The sequence below is a fragment of the Acartia tonsa genome, chromosome 9 (genome assembly GCF_053477335.1).
Source record: "Acartia tonsa isolate MP-2025a chromosome 9, ASM5347733v1, whole genome shotgun sequence".
Taxonomy (NCBI): Eukaryota; Metazoa; Arthropoda; class Copepoda; order Calanoida; family Acartiidae; genus Acartia; species Acartia tonsa.
The window spans coordinates 35,874,148-35,895,832 of record NC_137268.1 but is presented as its reverse complement, the minus strand read 5'-3'; the positions used below and the strand labels follow the sequence as shown (position 1 = coordinate 35,895,832).

Here is a 21,685-nt window from a genome sequence, read left to right as displayed (position 1 = left end):
AAGCATTTTTTTTGAGGGGGGAGGGTTAGGTAAATTTATCATATTGTTGACCACCCGAGGGCTATATAATGCAATGTTTTAGGCCTCATAGGGAAATAGTTCCCTAACAAAAAAAAAGAGGCAGGATGATGTTTTTTCAAAGTTCAGAGGAAATTGAGAAAAAATATATAAAATTTTAGAAAAAGGAAAAATGAAAATGCCTTGATTTCTTGGGAAATTGAGAATTGAATCAGCTAATTCTTATGCAAACAATGGATGGATGATAGATAAATATTAGATTGTTAGATTACTTAATAGATTATTAGATTGTTTTCTAGGCAGACAGATATAGGAATAATTAACATGAAAAAAACTATTTTGTATCCACATTTTCCACTGGAATAAAAAAAATTCAAATGTGAGATAGACAGATAACTACTTTAATAGATAAAAAGAAATTAGATATATTAGCAGATTGAGTTATTTGATAAAATAATCAGTTAGATTCAGAAAAATCAATGAATAAATAGATAAATATTAAAAGATTTAAAATGATAAAAAGACAGAGAGATTTATTTTATCTATAATACAAAGTAGCTTGATGTCTGTCCGTCTGTCCCTTAAGAATTCCCAATTTTTTTTATTTTTTTTTGCTAAAGAAGATGATGATCCTGCACCACATGTACTACCTTTTTTTTAAAATTAACTGTTTGGGCAAAGCCCCTAGAGGCTAGAGGCGTAGTAATACATAAAAGATTGAGGAAAAAAATCAAAAGATAAATAATATATTCATAATATATTTAGATGTATAACGAGACAACCACCTGGATCCACCTGTCAGGAATCTTTTTTGTTTGCTACCATATTGTTTTCTGCTACTTGGCTGTGTTAATATTCCTGATGCTATTGGTTAATCCAATTGAAAGTCGGCACAGGGTCCTTGGAATGGTGACATACAGTTAATTAACCCCTTCCCCCTTTTTTTCCTCTAATAGATAGAGCTAGATACTTAAAATTGAATAAATAGCTAAATTCTTATGTAAAATAATGTTATTTACATAGATGGATCAACAAATTCTAGATAGAAAAATTGATAAAATATTTGAACTGAATCAGCTAATTTCAATGCAAACTGGTTAAATATGCATTCAGAAAAAAAGAAAAAGTTTTAAGATTTTAAAATTTTCTACTATCTATAATACAAAGTAGAATTATGTCTGTCCGGCCGCCTGTCCCTCCGTCGGTCTGTCCCTTAAGATCTCGGTAACCACTGAACCGATTGGATTCTACTCTTCAGGGAATATACCTACTGTTCTTGTGGTGGTTTTAGGCCATTTTCTTTGGGGATTTTTTAATTATTTAAAATTTGTGGGGGCATCTCCAGAGGTAATTATTTTTTTTTCTTTAATAACCTCTTGGGTAAAGCCCCTAGAGGCTAGGGGCAAAGCCGCTAGTCTATAATACAAAGTAGAATGATGTCTGTCCGGACGTCTGTCCCTCCGTCCGTCTGACCCTTAAGATATCGGTAACCACTGAACCGATTGGATTCTACTCTTCAGGGCAGGGATCGGAAGCCTCACGTAAGCCGCGTGTAAGCCTCAGTGAAATCGTGATTTTATCACTATAAAATTCAGCTGTATGTATAAAACGGCTCTTTAGCAGACAATCCTTCTTACTGAAATTTTTTTTCTGCTCACAGGCAGGTTTAAAACTGAGGCTTATGCGCGGCTTACATGAGGCTTCCGATCCCTGCTTCAGGGAATATACCTACTGTTCCTGTGGTGGTTTTAGGCCATTTTCTTGGGGGGTGGGACACCCCCTACCCCCCAAAAATCAAAAAAATCTCCCTCGATTTTTTTAAAAATTTAATTTGAAATATAGTGGTTGCAACACCAGAGATACTAAATTTTTTTTAAATTACCTCTTGGGGCAAAGCCCCTATAGGCATGGGGAGACACCGTTAGTTAACTAAGTAAGTAACTTGATGTATTATTTAGGCTATTGTGTGTTTGTGTAATCAGTAAGATCTCAGAAATCACTGCAAGGATAAGTTCAGATATAGCTTAAAATGTGTCAGGTTTTAGGCAATTTTACGGGTAAAGAGAGTGCTAAGTCAACTTCAAAAAAATACTCTTTTGCAAAGCCCCTCTATATTAAAAAAAAAAACTTTCTTCTTCTGCTCCACAAACATATTCCAGTTACCTATCCATTTTTAATATTACAAATTTTATTCTTTCAAATAAAAATCTCTAGGCAACTAATATTTCTTTTCCATTTTTTGAGTTTTCACTTTTACACTTTTTTATTTCTAAATTTGATTATTAATTCTTTAAAAATATGTATATTACATGTTTTAAAAAAAAATATAATTTAGGTAGTAGGTGTTTGATGTAACTCTTAATGTATATAAATATTTTTAGATCCTAGACAGATCCTAACTATTGGAAGTAGGGTTGGGCCGGATATCCGGCCATTTTCAATATCCGGCCGTATACCGGATATTGAAACTATCTGGATACCGAATATCCAGCTGATTTGTAATGCCTGATATACGGTTTCCCAGCCGGATATCCCTTAATTTGCCGGATATCCAGCGTTGGCCATATATCCGGTATCCGGGCAAAAAAAGTATCCAGCCGAACCCTAATTGGAAGTTGCACTACTTAAAATTTTAACATACCTGTTTCTAGATTTGATCCAGTTTCTGACAGTAACAGACAGTAATAGTTACCTAAAATAAAAATAGCATTACATTTCAGGGATCTAAAGGGATAAGACAATGGCCGATAAATTGATGTACATCTCTAATGTTAATACACCACAAAATTACCCCAAATATAGATTAAAATTAGTAGTTGAAACGTTTGAACACTCAACTTAACCAACCTATCAAATTCACTTGAGTCCCCAAAGTTGTTAAGCCAAGAATAATAAAACGTTATTATAAAACCTTGGGGACTAATGTATTAAACAGCCCATTGTCCCCCCACTCTCTGATTACATTTAGCCTAGTCATACTCTCATTTGTTGACTATACACATTAGGGTCTCTTTTCAAATATTAATTGGTTGAAACTAGTGTTGGGCCGGATACTTATTTGGCCGGATACCGGATATCCGGATGATTTCTTATGCCGTATATCCGGTATCCGGCTGGATATCTGGCCAACGCCATTAGAAATCAGCCGGATATCTGTATAGTTTCAATATCCGGTAACCAGCCGGATTTACTGCCAAACCGAATATCCGGCCCTACCCTAGTTGGAACAAACCAGAAGATAGGGGTTAGGTTATAAAAATAAACTGGTCCACTAAGATTTATAATTATCTAGAAATAGGAGAAAAGCTACTGTGAAAAAAAACGAAGAAACGCCCTTCAAGGAGCGTTACCACGAAAGGGACTAAACCCGATTGTTTAAAATAATCGTAGTGTTAGTTATAATTTACAGACCAATATTCTTTTCGTCCATGATTATTATATATAGATAGATAATATTAATATGATTTATTCATATATTATTCTACGTTTTTGTAGTCAGAATAACATTATAAGAAAAATGGCGTATTTAGATATTTTAAGAAGGGTAAACATTTGAAGAAAAGATTATTTTCTAAACTAGATTTTGCTTTTAATGACTTGAAATTGCTAGAAGTTATTTCTCTAAAGAACAAAAAATATAAATCATAATTTAAATTTTTTTCTAAAATAATTGTATTCCACCTAAAAGGACAAAGACCACAGTGTATTAAAAATAACCCAAGTGACGTCAAAAAAATGGGAGATTACCCATCTCTTTTTAAGAGGTTTTCTTTCCCACTTCTCCTCTCATCTTCCTCATTTTTATGACGTCACATGGGTGATTTTTAATTCACTTTGGTCTTTGTCGCGGTATGGATAGTACACCCATAACGTAGCTATTAAACAGACATATAAAATTATAAATAACTTCTAAAAGGTTTCTTTTTAAAAGAGAAGCTTTTCTATAATTATGGTCTGTCCGTCCGGATAGCTTTTTTCGTTAATTTAATTTAGGCATGTTAGAATTGTCCTATTGATTTCAAACTTTGCATGATGATTCCTGTAGTAGTTAGGTACGATTTAGAAAGCGTAACAACTGTATAATCGTTGCCAGAATGTCCGTATGTCCATTTTAAACATGTTGTTTTTTACTTTTTTAATCACAATTTTTATGTTATATAATCATCCGATTGATCTGATGTTTGGAGTACTGATTCCTATTACAATGGGTACAATATTATAAACAAAGCATTATGCATATCTATAATCAAGTCCTAAAAATGTCAGTATGTCCTTAAACAGTATTATGTAATTATGAAGTTTTGCAACAAATTTACGTATAATTTTGTCAAAACTTATATATTTTGTATATGCAGTTCTGACACTCTACTAGAGTTAATATTCGTCTGTCATACCGTTTCAGAGCTTCGCTTTTATGGATGTTATTATCATCATTGGCTGAAACCTCGTACCACCCTCCCTAAATATTCCAATATGATACTGATGTCATCAGGAAGGAAGAAGACATTGGACTGTAAATTACACTGGTACCCAAAGTTTTATTTCCTCGATATCTTATTTGTTGGCTCAAAAATTTTCACCAGTAATTTTATTCATCATGATTTAGAATGTATATCAATTTATCCTCTTATCCCTTTAAATCCCTGTATATCATAGAAGTAAGGATTATGTTTCTTTTATATCTTTTATTACATGCACCGTTAGCCTTTTATTATAAAATTTTTATAAGGGAAGCTTTTCTATAATTAGGGTCGGTCCGTACGTCGGTCCGTACGTAACGAATAGCTCTTTTCGTTAGTGTTAGAATTGTTCTATCCATTTTAAACTTTGTATGGTGATTCCTATAGGAGTTAGGTACGAGTTAGAAAGCGAAGCAACTCTATGATCGTTACCAGAAAGTCCGTACGTCCCTTAAAATAGGCTGCTTTTTAACTTTTTTAATATCACATTTTTATGTGATAAAATTATCCGATTGGTCTGATTTTATTTTAAATACTGTTTCTTAGGACAACAAAGTACATTGTTATAAGCAAAGCATCTCTATAATCAAGTCTTAAAAATGTAAGTATGGCCTTAAACAATATCCTGTATTTAAGCAGTTTTTAAGCAGAGTTACTTACAATTTTGTTTCGTTCGACTTTTATACATTCATATTCTGATTATTCAGTTCTGACAACTATTAATGTTTGTTTGTCCTAGAGTTTCAAAGCTTCGCTTTTATGGATGTTGTCATCCTTGTTTTTATAGTCAGAAGTGAAGTTGCTATACAACTCTAAAATATCCAGTGTGTCCGTATCTACTCAATTGAAGCAGTGATCTTCAGAAATAAGACAATGGAGGACTAATTAATACACCTTCTAATGATGATAAACAAAATTACCCCTAAAGTTTCAATGTCCAAGCCCACCCCACCCTAACTACATATATAAGGTCAGTAATAGTAATCCTTACCAGGACCTAGGCGAAGCTAAATTGTAAAGAAGAACCATATCAGTTTAGCGTTTAGCTAGACCCTTTGTTAGATACAGACATCCTTACTTTTATATAAAGGGTAAGTTACAGTTAGAATATATTTCCATATAAATATATACTTTATAGATCCGGTTAGAAACATAAAGAAAGGTATCTTTTATTATGAGGGCTGATAGCGCCCAAAATAATATAAAAATGAAAGTAAAATTGATGTTTTTTGCACAAAGTACCCTATTGAGCAATGATAATTAGCCCACTACCCCTCCACCCCCCCCCCATTCTTTTTTTCAAAATAGGGGGGGGAGGGGGGATTGTTTATTACTTTAATTCAGGTAGGGTTATATTTTGTATTTAGTAGCCCCGATGGGTTAGGAAATCACAGGTGCAGGTCCCCTGCAGAGGTTAAACTAACCTTGCCCCTGTTTTTTATTCTTAAAAATAAGTTGTGGGGTTATTACCCGACACATTGTGTTATATCAAAGTGAAATTGACTTCCATCGTATATCTTACTTGATCCAAATGTTTTTCCTAGTTGAAAACAATAACATCTTATAAAGATGATCCCTTTTTATCAATATAATACAGACAAAAATACTTTTATATTTTTATATTTTATATTGGCTTATTTTTTATAAATATTTCTGTTTGGCTATCCTAATATCATCTATAATACAAAGTAGAATGATGTCTATCCGTCCGTCCCTTAAGATCTCGGTAACCACTGAACTGATTGGATTCTACTCTTCAGGGAATATACCTACTGGTCCTGTGTTGATTTTAGGCTATTTTGTGGGACACCCAAACCCCCCCCACAAAAAAATTAATATTCAGTAATCTATGTAGCAACCTATTCAGTATATACCCTTCTATTGTCCAGTATGGCTTCGAAACCGATTAATGTCCGCTGGATTAAAACCTGCAGGACAACAACCTGGCAGAGGAATCCAGGATTCCAAACAAAAGACGTTGCTAAATGTTTTATATTTAAATGCTAGAAGCATTACAAGTAAATTGAATGACCTTACTTTACTTGCAAGTGAAAAAAAACCTGAACTAATTTTAATATGTGAATCGTGGTGCAATGATAACATTTCAAATTCAATTTTAACAATACCTGACTACTACTTAGAACCTAGTTTAAGACTTGACCGTTGTGACACACAATATGGTATTGGTGGAGGCTTATTGGTTTATGTGAAAAATGGATTTTCAGTTTTACCTATCGACAAAACTTCAGATTTTAATCAATACTGTAGCTTCAAGATTTTAAATAGTGACAACTCCACCAGTATTTTAGTTTCTCTATTATATAGATCACCAAATAGTGCTGTACAAAACAATGAACTTTTATGTGATATGATTGATAATTTACCTGTGAATGAACCACACATCATAGTTGGAGACTTTAATATGCCAGAAATTGACTGGCTAAGCTACAGCAGTCCAAGCAAATATCAACGTTTTCTTGATATTCTTGCTGATAAATCCTTGGACCAGATGGTGGACTTTCCTACCCATATTAGAGGTAATATGCTAGATTTGGTATTAACAAATTGTCCTGACCGTGTTGTTAATATTGAAAATGTTGGAAACTTAGCTAATAGTGATCACTGTATATTAAGTATTGATATACTATGTGATGTAAACTTTGACAACAGTAATGATTTTATTTATGACTGGAGTAATATGAACTATAATGCATTTAAAGAGTATGTGATAAGCTGTGATCTTGAAAACACTATTAATGGCATGAATGTTGAAGAAAGTTGGAATGTGATTAAAAATACTTTAAACCTTGCAATAACAAATTTTGTTCCTACTAAAAAAACGCTGTGAAAATAATAAACCTATCTGGATGAATAGGACTATAGTGAAACTTTGTCGTCAAAAAAGGAGGAGATTTGCCATTCTCTGTAAAAATAGAACTGATGAAAATCTTAGAATCTATAAAAAAGTGGAAAAACAATGTAAACGTGCAGTGAGAAATAGCAAGAGAAAATTTGAAAAAAAACTTGCTAAGGACACAAACCCTAAACCTTTTAATGCTTATCTACGTTCTAAAACAAAAGTTAGAAATAAAGTTGGCCCACTTGTTAAGAATGGAAGAATTGTTACAGACAGTAAAGAAATGGCGCAGATTTTTAATGACTATTTTGCCACAGTGTTTGTAAGTGATAATGATAATATACCTGAAACATTAACAAATGTTGATGGTCCATCTTTAGAAAACATTACAGTGACTAAAAAAGATGTGATTGAGAAGATTGATGCTTTAAAAAAGACTAATTCATGCGGCCCTGATGGTATTACAAGTCATATACTGAAATCTTTTAAAACTGAATTAGCTGGAACATTAGCTAAATTGTTCAACAAATCTCTTGCCTCTGGAGAAGTGCCAACTGACTGGAATCGTGGCAATGTTACACCTTTATTTAAAAAAGGTAGTAAAGGTAAACCAGAAAACCACAGACCAATTATGTTAACTAGTATACCATGTAAAATGCTAGAATCGCTGATTAAAGACAAACTTGTTGAACATTTAGACAGCAACAACCTCATTAAATCATCACAGCATGGCTTCTCTAAAGGTAAATCTTGTACCACAAATTTATTAGCATTTCTAGAGGTTGTAATGAAAAACATTGAAGCAAATATTCCTATGGATATTGTCTATCTAGATTTCTCTAAAGCTTTCGACAAAGTTTCTATCAATAAGCTTATATTAAAGTTAGAAGCTATGAACATCAAGGGCAACCTGTTGGCCTGGATAAAAAGCTGGTTAAGAGGCAGAAAACAGCGTGTTGTATTGAATGGTCAGGAATCTACCTGGATAGATGTCATCTCTGGAGTCCCACAGGGTTCAGTTTTGGGCCCATTATTGTTCCTCATTTATATAAATGATCTGGATGTTGCTGCGCCACTAGTTCAGGTCCTGAGCAAATTTGCCGATGATACAAAACTTGGACATCCTGTTTCTAATACAGCAGATAAAATAGTTCTTCAGCAACAATTAGATTCTGTTTTTAAATGGTCACAGGACTGGAGTATGCAATTTAATGTTGATAAATGCAAAGTCATGCATGTTGGAGCAAGAATCCATAACTTTGATTACTTTATGGATGGAAAAGCATTGAAAAAAGTTGAATTTGAGAAAGATGTTGGTGTCAGAATTAATAAAAACCTCAAACCTAGCCTGCAATGTTAAGAGTCCTCCAGAATTGCTTTAGCTATGCTTAATCAGCTTACTCGTGCGTTCCACTATAGAGACAGATTTACCTTTCTAAACCTGTACAAAAGATATGTTAGAGTACATCTTGAATTTGCTTCGCCAGCTTGGAATCCTTGGCAAAGTGGAGATATTGAAGTTCTTGAAAAAGTGCAAAGGAAGGCTGTTTCTATGATATCTGGCCTAAAAGGAGAAACCTACGAAGCTAAGTTGAAAGAAATAAATCTGATGTCACTAGAAACTAGAAGGACAAGAGCAGACCTGATCCAAACCTTTAAAATACTAAATGGATTAGATTCAGTTAATGCTGACACTTGGTTTACAAGAGTTGAGCAGGGAAGGCCAGCTACAAGAAACACTAATAGTGAAAATTCATTACAGATTGATTTCAAACGTACAGAAATTACCAAAAACTTTTTTAGTACCAGAGCAGCAAAGTCATGGAATTCACTTCCAAATAATGTGAAAACTGCAGTGAATTTGAACATTTTTAAGAAAAGACTAGATATTTATTTGAACAGATGATTCTGTAAACCTCTGACAATGGTCCTACCTGGACTCTACAGAGTACTACAACAATAAAACAATAAAAAAACCATGTATAGAATCAGACAACTTTAACGATTATTAGAATAAAAAAAATTAATAACAGTTTAACAAACATTAGAATAAAAAACAAATAAGTTAGCTTGGACTATCAAAACTGGTTTTAATCTTATAATCTTTAATTTTAATATCCGCGGAAATCTGTCTATAATACGACGCGATAGATACCTATTCCATCTATTTTTTATTCAAAAATTTACCTCCATCGTTTTGTTCAACATCAGAAATAATTAGGGAACCGTTGGCTGATACGGTTATTCTATCCTCCTTTAGTATTCCTTCAAGATCATCTTTTTCAAACTTGTTTGGGATAAGGTTATTATTGTCAGTAGTTCTTGCTGATTTTCTGTTTAAATTAGAACTCTATGTTTGATTTTTACTAAGTAACTCTATCATTTAATAAAAATCAGAAGGGATAATAGAATGGACGTAAAATTGATATACAAACCAAATGATGATACACAAAAGAAATCATACTGTAGACTAAAATTATTAGTGAAAAAGTTTAAATACTCCCTTATTTAATATTTTAAGCCAACTAATGAGAGAATGCTTTCCCATTCGTTTGATTAAAAACTTTAGGTACTTTTACTAAATCTTCAATTGTTGGTTGAAACCTTTTTAACCAGTAATATAAATATATGGGATAAGCCTGTTATTATAATTAGTGATGTACAATGTACATCAATTATTTGTCAGTCCATGTCACCTTCTTGTAGATTTTTTAAAATATAAAAATTGAATTGTAGAGTTTTCCTCAAAGCACTGGCAGATTTTCTGGTTGAGCTTTTGGAAGATTTTGTTCTTAGGAGGATGGTGGAAGATTTTTCTTTGATCCAAGCCAGAATACTGAGCAAGATAATTCATACAATATGTGTTGAAAAATGGGCCAAATTAAATGTCTGTTCCTAAGTCTTATATCATCTTTCAACTCAAAATCCTAAGCTAACCAAGAATATATACATACATATATATTATAGGATTTGGGATAGTGGCATTAAAAGGAATCACTAACAAATTCTTTTATCTAAAATGCTGGGCTCGGCAGCCGTGATTAAGCCTATAATTTAAACCTGTTTGGAAACTTTAGATTAATTTTAAAGAGATCTGGGTCAGGTTTGGATTGAATTTTAAAATTGTTATAGGTTGATTTATTTACAGGAGCCTGTCGCGCGGCTGCTGAGCCCTGCAAAATAATTTTTCATCTTTATCAATTGCAATTTAGATTGTTATCTTACGTTTTCTCATTTCTTGATTTTTCAAATAACTTTGTTACAATTGGACGAAACATTTTTTAAAAAGTAAAACCATCTTCCTTTTTTTGTTTAATTGTATGATAACCTATGGGAGGTGTCTGACGAACTGCACCCAAGTGTAACCATGGTTCCCTGAAAAAAAAATAAAGTTTCAATCATTTATGACAATTCTATTACATATCACTTGATCTATCACACAAAATTAAAAGTAGCTTTTTTAAGTTTTAAAAAGACATGATATAAACCTATTTGGTGATGGGGGGGGGGGGGCGGGTTCTATCTCTATTCTGTGCATATGGGGAGGGGGTAATCATGAGAGGTATTGTATATAGTACTTAATACAACCTGACCTAACTTAACCTAAAGTAATAGACAAACACAAAATTGACTCCTCCCGCCGCCCCCCCCCCCCCATTTTTTCATTCTATTTAAAATATATGGGGAGTAGGAGAGACTTTCTGTTCTTGAAAAAGAAATTGACATCTATTTTGATCATAGAAAGAGAAAATAGGGTAAATGAATATTAAATTTCAAAGGAAAATGTTGATTATACAGAATTTTAAGAGATAAAAATGTAATATTTTCATTCTCTGAAATATATATGTAAATACTATCTAAAATACAAAGTAGTACGATGTCTGTCTGTCCGTCTTTCTGAAGCTTAAGATCTCAGTAACAACTAAACCAATTGGTCCAATTGGTCTTAGAGGGTGGGACACCCCCAACCCCCCCAGGGAGGGAGGGGACATTGAACTGACAATTATATTTTCCTATATTTTTAAGGACTGACAGACTTTCTAATGGACGGACATACATCCTAACTCACGGACGGACAACATGAGTTATAGACTAGTTTTGAAATTAAAAATGTTTATGTTCTAACTAGATTTCTTTTCCTTATTTTGTTAAATGTTTTGCCAAAGTCAAGCTAACAAAAATAAACAATTAGAATATGAAGGAAATAAATATTTAGCTAATGACAAATGACTGCAGAGAGTCCATGGAAGCAAAAAAAAAGCAAAAGTATAATTTTTAAAACCGCAGCTACTCTAAAAAAAGTAAATGGCCGTACGTCACTCTATTTACCATTACCATTACCTCGTAAGGGCGGGATTCTCCTTTGATTTAAGTGATCATCTATAGAATCCAGAGCATCATCCACGTGTAATGGGATGCGATACTCTAACACCCAAGGATATTAGGTAAAGTAACATCCATCAGACAACCAACACTTTGATTGTATGACCTTTGTCTAAGAAGTCTTAACTGTGCAAGGTAATGTGTTGCGCCTGTTTATGGGCCAAGGCATTCCCCCTACTCTTACTATTTATATCGCGACCTGACATAGCAGCAGTAGGCACCATTTTTAACGTCATTGTTATGACGCGGTGTTGGCCCGAGATTCGAACCTATCACCTCCCTGGGAACGAGCGGATGCGCTACGTGTTGAGCCAGTTTCGTCAATCTATTAAATAGATTCAATCTATTACTCTGAAGTTTAGGAAACTGAATAAATCTCTGTTTATTATAGATTTTTAAAAACTCATCCTTAAAAACAAATATTTTTTGTAATTTAATTACAAACAAGGATGACAACATCCATAAGTAGCGAAGCACAAAAAATTGTGGATGGGAGTACGTAGAAGTAGATTTAAAGTGTATTTATTAAAATCAAGAATAGATTTATTGGAGAAAAAACACGAAACCTTGTTTGTATTTGCATGATGAAAACGGTTAAGGTAAATTACATACTAGATGCACATAACAATGAGAAAAAATACTTTGAAACTGTTAATGCAAAAAAGTTTTAAAATTAAACCAAAAATACCAAAGATATGGGGAAATGTGTCAAACATATAAAAATAGCCAAAAACCTGCTAAAAGGCAGTTTGACCGCCATTGTTTCTTTACTTAAAACGCCAGAAATTTAATTTTAATATCTTTAACTGAAAATTTTTTGAAAATTGGACCATAAACACCAAAGATATGGGGGAAAATGTGAAAAATATAAAAATAGCCAAAAACCTGCAAAAAGGAAGTCTGACCTTCATTGTTGTTTTCTGAAAATGACAGGAAATTTAATTTTGATATCTATAAGTGAAAAAATTTCGAAAATTGGACCATAAACACCAAAGATATGGGGGAAAATGTAAAAAATATAAAAATAGCCAAAAACCTGCAAAAAGGAAGTCTGACCGTCATTGTTGTTTTCTTCAAATGACGGGAAATTTAATTTTGATATCTTTAACTGAAAAAAATTTTGAAAATCGGACCACAAACACCCAATTTATGAGGAAAATTTGAAAAAATATAAAAATAGCCTAAAACCTGCTAAAAAGCGGTCCGACCGCCATTGATGTTTTATAATTAATTGTGCTCCTTAATAATGGGAATGTTGTCAAAAATTTCAGCTCTCTATCTTTTATAGGAGCCGAGAAAATTACGTTTCCCCAATTCATTAATTACGGACGGACAGACGGACGGACGGACGGACATTGTGAATTATAGAGTAGCTTCGCTACTAAAAAGAGATAAATCTATATCTAGTTATATTTATGATCTATAGATATTGAATAGCCAATAAAAATCATTAAAAATGAGTTAGTTACCACATATTACTGCAATGTTTTCATAAATAAATGTCCAATCAACAAGGATGACAACATCTATAAGTAGCGACGGCATAAATATCAATTATAAAGAAAAAAAACGGAAAATAAAGTTCCATCTATTTTGTAGATGCTAATTATGTCAAAAGATTTTTCGCTCAATAAAGCAGCTTTATGCCCCTTAATGTCCAAAAAAAAACTACGAACAAATGGAAATTAAATTGTAATGTTTGAAATATTTACAAAATCTTCTTAAAAATTTCAATAAATCTATCAAAGATATTAAATTACTCTTAATATTAATATGTTAAGTTATTTCTCTCTCTCCATATTATTTTTCTAATAATTAGGTTAATTGAGGATTATTTTACATTATAATAAAAATAATTCTTACCAGTAGCGGAGCTACAAATTATGACGTCATACGATAGACTATCCAATGAGAGGCCAGTATATACTGTAATTGACCAATGGTAAAATTTATGCTTGCCTCTCGTTGGTTATTTTATCGTATGATGTCATAATCTGTGGAGGGACTTTAATCATCTTCAGTATGTTCGTATGTCTAGTTTGTAGTTTACTCATGGACATTCCCTCTATGTGCGTTTTTGAGCAAAGAAACGCCCTTCTTTTTATAAAAACTAAAAATAAAGGGAGGGGGTTAGCTTTTTTTGTTTATTATTTGCCCTTCATGGAAAGAGCCCCTGCTGGTGAGGCATAGTACATAAATACCCATTTATTTTCTATTTTATCAAAAATAAGGGGTGGGGGGGGGGGATTCAGTGGTCGATAGGGACCTTGAGAAAAAGTCATAGTAATACATACACAATTTATTTAGTTGATAACAAACTAAGTTACAGTTAGCTTCGCGCATTTTGAGAATATTAATTACTTATTTTCTAAATGAAATATTAATCTAAATAATTGTTTAATATCCTAAGTACTCTCTTAATTTAAAATAGATTCTTTCAGTGTGTATTTTTACAAATATATAGAAAATTTACAGGTTCAAATTTTGTAAACACTCTCTTTCATATTTTGGTTTGAATTTTAGAAAACTTGATTGGTTGTTACAAATAGGCAGCTTCATACTTTTCCACCATTACAAAAGGAGTGTACATCAAAGATGGATTCTTTAAAAACTTTTTGGCTTACTGCCTCACCAAAATTAGTGAGGATCCATAAAATTTTTTGTGAAAAATCCTCCAAAATCGCATAAAAAATCTACAAAAATTAAATAAAATCATAAAAGGGTTATTAACTTAAGATTTTGTTCAATTTTTGTAGATTTTTAATGCGATTTTGAGGATTTTTCACATTTTTTTAGCGAGCCTCACTAATTTTAGTAAGGCTGTTAGGTAAAAAGTTTTTTAAGAATCCACCTCAGTTCATGGGTCATCATCCCTTAAGATCCCTGTTCTTTTAATCAATTAATTAAGCCTCCATGAACGATATAAGAATTTTTGGGTATAGTCCCTTTCGTGGCAACGCACCTTAAGGGGCGATTCTTCGTAATTTTCAGAGTAGCTTTTCTCCTATTTCTAGCCCCTTCGGGGGGCTCTAACTCTGCGGTGCCAATTGCTTAACCCTGTATGGCAATCACCTAACCCAATATAACCTAACCTAACCTAAAATTATCCATAAAATGCTATTTTAAAAATACGACGAATCGCCACTTAAGGGGCGTCGCCACGAAAAACACTATTCCCAAATTTTTCTATCAGATCAAAACTTTGTTAATTAACCCTTTACTTTTGGGTAAGATAATAATCAGGGTCGATCAGCAATAACAAGCTTACAATCACTTAACATTCAAATATAAAATCTTAATACTTAACTAAATTCGAAATAAATAATTTAAATTTTTTTTAAAAATATCTATGAGTAAAATATATTTAAATTTCAGCTAATTAAATTGTTACATAGGGATTAAAAAGTATCTAGCTTCTGTACTAACAAAAAGTTGTAATTTTCTTTTCAATAATAAAGAGAAAAAATAATTTATATATATATGAGAGCTTTTTTGGAAATATCATAATATTTTTAAGAGTCTAATTATCAAAAAAGGAAAATATTGATTTCATTTTAGATACAGAGGATGAGAGAGAGAGAGAGAGAGAGAGAGAGAGAGAGAGAAAAGAGAGAGAGAGAGAGAGAGAGAGAGAGAGAGAGAGAGAGAGAGAGAGAGAGAGAGAGAGAGAGAGAGAGAGAGAGAAAGAGTGGTGGAGGGAGAGAAAATAGAAACATAAAAAATATAGATAGAAAAAGAGAAAAAAGACGAGAAGATTTCATAAAAGCGAGGCTATAATTCTTAATGTGGGGAAAAGGAAATGGGGAAAAATAGATAAAATCATAAAAGAGAAAAAAAGAATAGAAGAGAAGAGAAAAAGGGAATGTTTGGAAAAAAGAGAAAAAAGAAAAAGAGAGAGAAAGAATTAGAACTAGAAATTTCAAAACAAACTACAACAACACAAAGTAAACTATAGCGCAGCTTCGCTATTCTACAACATTGTAATTACCTCAGGTGCCCGTACGTCCTCGGGACGTTCAGAGAATTTCGGAGGATCTAAAAAAAAATTATTACATCATTATAAAAAAAAATTATAGATATAACTTTTATGGATTAAAACTAACATCATGGTGAAAAAATAAATCTTTTTGTAGAGCAACAAGGTTTATCATTTTGACTGTCTCTGTTAATCCGTTATATTGGCTGGGCTTAAATTTTTATTTAAGCATTTTGTAATATATACAACTAGCGGCTACGCCCTTAGAGGCCTCTAGGGGCACTTAAGAAGGGGAGTAGTTGAATTTGATAACCAATATTTTGTTTTATTTAAAAAGAAAAAGTAAAAAAAATAGTGAGATCCTTCGGTACAAACAGACAAACAAACAAACATTTATTATAAGGATAGTAATTTTTTCATACTCATTTGGTACATACATTTAACTTGCATTGTCTTATTCCTGAAAAACTCATGCATTTAACTATGAATAAGAAACGTCTTAATACCTACTGACATTCTTAAACTATAGAGTAGCTTGCACTACTAATTTTTAAAAAAAAATAATAGATTACTGGTCAGCTGAATTTGAGTTTCCGATTGTGTACATAGTTTCCTCATCCTATCTCAATATTTACTACCAGCTAAAAAAGCTTAAAACTTCCAAAAAAATGTAAATTTGAAAAATTAAAATTTCGAATGTATAATGTATCAACCGTTTATATATTTTTTCACTTTTCCCTTTGACCGGAGTAGCTGAAAATAATTTTTGCAATATTTGAGTTATCTGCTGTACAACTTCGGAAATTAGTGAAAAAATAGTCAATCAATTTTCAGTTGATCAGATTACTTACTATGAACGATAAGAAAAGCACTAGAAGAGACACGGCCAACAATGTTGGATGCTTCGCATGTGTACATTCCATCGTCTGTTAGATCAACCTAAAACAATAATTTATGTCAGGGATATAAAGGGATAAGACAATGGGCGAAAAATTGATATACATCCCAAATGAAGATAAACAAAATTATAACAATTTGTAAAATAATTTGTTAAAACTTACAATTAACAAATTAAGATTTAATAAAATATAAACAGTTTTGGTGTAAGCACATGAGAGACCATGGTATTCAACTTTGGGTAACAGTATGATTTACTGTTCCATTTCCCCTCCCTCCCTGCGTTTATGTTTATAAAGGGAGGGAGAAGACTTTGGATTTTAATCTATACTGATACCAAAAGTTTTTTAAAAGCGTCCTGTAATTTATTAAACACTTTTTATTAAATCTTGATTTGATGGAGTAACTTTATAATAATAAAGGGTTTGTCATTTTTATAATCATTGCACATCATTTTATAGTCCCTTATCCCTTGCGATCCCTGCGTTTTAAGTAATGAAAGGCGGTTCTCGGTGCATTAAACTTAGTACAAAGTGAATTTAAAACTTTAGTTTACATATAAATATAGGCCTTCTTTGTACAAATATAATAACAATAAATCAAGAAGGGAGGGATGGAACTAGAGACTATAGTAAAGTTTAAAACAACTTCTCTTATTCGTTGTCTTAATAACTTTTGGCTGGTTTTAACTTGCAGTGTTTGAACAATAAATGATTTTATTCTATAGAAGCAGAAATTTTGTTTATCTTATTGGGGGGGGGGGGGGGGTTGCACATAAACTTATCGTCTATGTTCCTCTTCTTTTTAAGGAAAATATCCATGTATCTCTAACGAAGATGTTTAGCTTTTGCAGGGAGGGAGAGGTTAATGTAGAGTGAAATAATCAACAATCCGTTCTTTCCTTAAAAAGGCAGACAAATACCAAACAATGATTTTTTCAATTGAGGAAAGATTTTTATCATCAATTGTTCTATCTCTGAAAGATTTTGAGTTTCAAGGCTCGGCAGCCAACAAGTTTTCAACGGTTAGGAAGCCAGGGAAAGAGGGAAATGGCATTGGAATGTTATTTTTTACTTAAAGCTTAAAAGACGTTTTCTATTGTTGGCTTAGATAGTAGGGTTGGTCCAGATATACCGGTTTCGCCATTTCAATATCCAGTCGGATACCGGATATTGAAACTATCCGTATACCTGATATCCGGCTGATTTCTAATGATTTCTAATGATTTCTGATTTCTAGGGTTATCACACTTCGTTTTTTTATTAAATGAATAAGTTGGGGCACAATGTTTGGCACTTTCGATATAAGTAAATGATAATAAAAAACCCATAGAATGCGATAATAACTTCAAAAAAATCGAAGAAAATAGTTTTCATACTTAATTAACGTTTTTAAGCTTTTCTTCAAAGAGTTTAGATAAGATGCCTTTAAAAGTCGTCTATGATTTTGTCAGGGATAAAAATAAAACTTTAAAATAAGAATTACAGCATATTTTTTTTAATTAGTACAAAGTAAAATTTTGAATATTTTATTGATCAGTATATTTTTTAAAATGTGAAGTAGAAACCTGAATATTTTATCATGAAAAATGTGTTATGATTTGATTGTCTGCTAGATGACGAGAAAATAGATACTGACAGTACTTGTTTGTTCTTTTAAAAAAAATGAGGTAGATTACTTTCAGAACCCCTCTTTTTGTAACATTATTTCAATAAAACAGAGCCGTAGTCTTAGTGTACTCAATATCTAGACAGCCAACCATTGTTTTAGAATTGCTCAATTTTTTAACTTCTGATAAAAACAGAATTAATGGTATTTTTGTAAATATTATACCTACAAGAAATGGCTATACTTCCCAATCATATGTTGTGTGATATTTAAGAGGAATTATTTTGATATAATGTCATTCAAATATTCATTGAAAAAAATGCTATTCTAGCTTATACTTCACATTTTAATATGTATGATAATTCAAATAAAAGATAATGAAGATTTATATTATATTTAATTGTTAAAATTATAAAGAAAAACCTGGAAACAGTAAAAAACTGACTTTATTTTATTAACGCAGGGAAAATTTTTTCAAATATTTGAAGAAAAAAACAATATAAAACAAAATGAATTATTTATAATATAGTCACAAAAAGGCTTAATGAGTTTAGGAAATTTTTCATGTCAGTTAAACTCTATTACACAGAATACAGTGTAAAAATATGTTCTCGTTTTAATTTTAAGTAATTTCAAACGCATTTTAATATAACCTTTTAATGATTTATTTTTTGAAACATCATTTTATAAAATGTTATTGATTTTTAAAGTTATATGTTAGAATGTTCTTAAATTTTGTTAACATTTTGTTTTAAATGTAGAAAATTGGTAAGTCTAAACATTCAAAAAATGATTTTATTAAATTTTCATCACTTAAATTGCATGTTTGATAAAATTTTCAACTGATAATTCAAGAAAATTTGTTTAAGTTTTATTATATTTTACTTTGAATTGTTAAAAAAATATATTATTGTCAAAAAAGGAGAAGTTATGCTTTCCTCAAAAAAAGACCTAAAACATGAAAATTAACACATGTAATGAGAATTGTTTTCTTTCAGGCTTAATTTTAAGTAATTATTGATTTTTTTTGTAAAAATGATTTTATATAAAAAGTTTTAAAACTCGATTTAAGTAGTGGTGCTAAAAAAGGTTGCAAACTTTTGCAATTTTCTTGCAAAAAAAATTTTCTCAGATTTCAAAAATAGCAAAGGGTGTTATTAGACGTACTCACAGATACAATTGCTAAGTCATTTCGGCCTAACACTAAAATAAAGTTACACTTACATCTGAGGGTGGAACAGTGTTATATGGACAGATATCCAGTAACTTACCGGATATTCGGCGTTGGCCAGATATCCAACAGTATACCGTCATTAGAAATCAGCCGGATATCCGGTATCTGGCCAAAAAAGTATCCAGCCGAACCCTTATTAGCTAGTTTGGCTATTTGTATGAAATCTTGATTGGTTGGTTTAATCTATCAGTGTTCAAATTTGTCAAATCTAAAGAAGGGGCAATTTTGTTTATAATTGTTGGGGATGGACATCAATTTCATCCTTTGTCTTATCCCCGAAGACTATTTTTTTTAAATATTGCATATTGGCTGCTTTATGCAACGGCTATAGCTAAAAAATATAAAAAAAAGCATCTTTTATGCGGCGGGCTATAACTGCCGAGCCCTGGTTTTTTTTATCTGTGAGAAATGGAAAATAAAATATTTATCTGACTCTCTGCTCAAAACTTTTAGATTCATTTACAACACCCCCAGGGAGGGAGGGGACATTGAACTGTAAATTACACTGGTACCCAAAGTTTAATAACCCCGTTATCTTGATTGTTGGAACTTAGACTTTGGTTACTTTTACTGAATTTTGATTTCTTGGCTGTGTCCAAATTTTTTCACCAATGATTTTAGTTTATAGAAGGCCTGATTTTGTTTATCATTAATAATTTAAACATTAATTTATCGTCCATTATCTTATCCCCTAAGATACCTGAAAGCACAAACTAAACAAGGATTATTTTGTCCAGAAACGATGCAATAAAAAGGGATAATACAATGGACAATATATGATCTACACCCCCAATAGTAGTAAACAAATAACCCCTTTTATGGATTCAGAATGTTGGTTAAAAAGTAAATTCAACAAAAGTGACCAAAGTTCGTTATTTAATTTGTATTGGGGTATACAAACAACCCCTGTCCAAACTTTTCGACCACTGATTTGAATTCATTTTAATTGGTATTTGCCCTAACCATGCGGGGCTACCCTTTACTTAATACAACCTAACCTGACCTGGGCTAATAAACAATCGAACAATATTAAGAATTTTGGAGTAGATTCGCTTTTAAACAAAACTTCCAATGCAAAACAATTCTATCATTTCAGTTTATTTCTTTCATATACCACAACATAACAACAAGAAATCTTAAGGGATAAGACAATGGACGATAAATTGATATTCACCCCCAATGATGATAAACAAAATTAACATTTCTGTGAAAGAGAATTAATAACAATCAAAATTTAAAAAGTAATTAAAGTTTTTCACGCAACGAATAAGAAAGTGTGTTATAAAACTTTGGGTACTAGTGTAATAAACTGTCCAATGTTCCCTGCTAGCCTGATAAAAAAAAACCACTTTATTTTGTTTTATAACTTTTTTTCTTCAACAACCCATTTTTAAAAAAATCAAGAATGACAACATCCAATAAGTGAAAAACATCTAAAATACGCAAAAGGATAAAGTTAGTTAAAAGGCAGATGATCAGTTGTCATGTGAGAATAGTAAATATATAGAAAATATGTTATTAAGAAGCCCAAACATGAGGGTATCTATGTTATGTCTTTTGAAGCATGACCTACAGACCAACAGACAAAGTAAACTATAAATACAGAATACTCAATGCAATAATTTACTAAATATTTCAAAAGTCTACGTTAAATTATGAGTCAAGAAATTCACATTTTTTCGTCGTATATGTTACAACCGATGATGAACCGTTGAAAACACATGTATCAAATGGTTTTATACCATTTTTGGACCGGTAAGAAATATCAACTTTTATCAGAATATTAATTCCAAATTCCTTAAAATAATTCAGTTCAACTCCCCTCAAAAAATTTGTTTACCTGTTTTATTCTGAGAAGGGCACCAGAATGAATATTCGTCTTGGTGGGGGAGTTCCATGTGATGGAGGGGGGCGGTATGCCCCCCGCAATACAAGCAAAATCCAAATCACTCCCCGACTCCACGCTCCGATTTGTCGGCGGTTGTATCAGATAGGGCTTCACTGAAAAATTATGATGATTTTGAAGATTTTCTCAGGAATATTATAATTAAATTATCGTCCATTGTCTCAAAACTTATAATACATGAGTTTTGCTGAAAAAATTAAGGGAGGGAGGGGTTGGTATGGATATAGCATCAAACCATTCCAAGACCTTTATAAAGCTTTTATAAAAAGTGAAACTTAATTATTTTAGTGATTATTCTGGAAATATCGGTTAAGCAGTTACCGCGATCCTTTGGTACAAACACTCA

At 31.9% G+C, this 21,685-nt stretch overlaps 1 protein-coding gene across 1 annotated transcript in view; it reads right to left on the bottom strand.

Moving 5' to 3' along the window:
• The window catches only part of LOC145327512 (roundabout homolog 1-like), a 100,320-nt gene that overhangs the window by 72,159 nt on the left and 6,476 nt on the right, over positions 1–21,685 (bottom strand). The window contains exons 6-13 of the mRNA XM_080171058.1: positions 21,274–21,434; positions 16,546–16,633; positions 15,707–15,753; positions 10,664–10,710; positions 10,032–10,171; positions 9,784–9,805; positions 9,523–9,668; positions 2,660–2,710 (exon numbers count right to left, since the gene is read on the bottom strand). Of these exons, the coding sequence (XP_080027184.1) occupies positions 2,660–2,710; positions 9,523–9,668; positions 9,784–9,805; positions 10,032–10,171; positions 10,664–10,710; positions 15,707–15,753; positions 16,546–16,633; positions 21,274–21,434 (702 nt within the window). The remainder of the gene's footprint in view (positions 1–2,659; positions 2,711–9,522; positions 9,669–9,783; positions 9,806–10,031; positions 10,172–10,663; positions 10,711–15,706; positions 15,754–16,545; positions 16,634–21,273; positions 21,435–21,685) is intronic.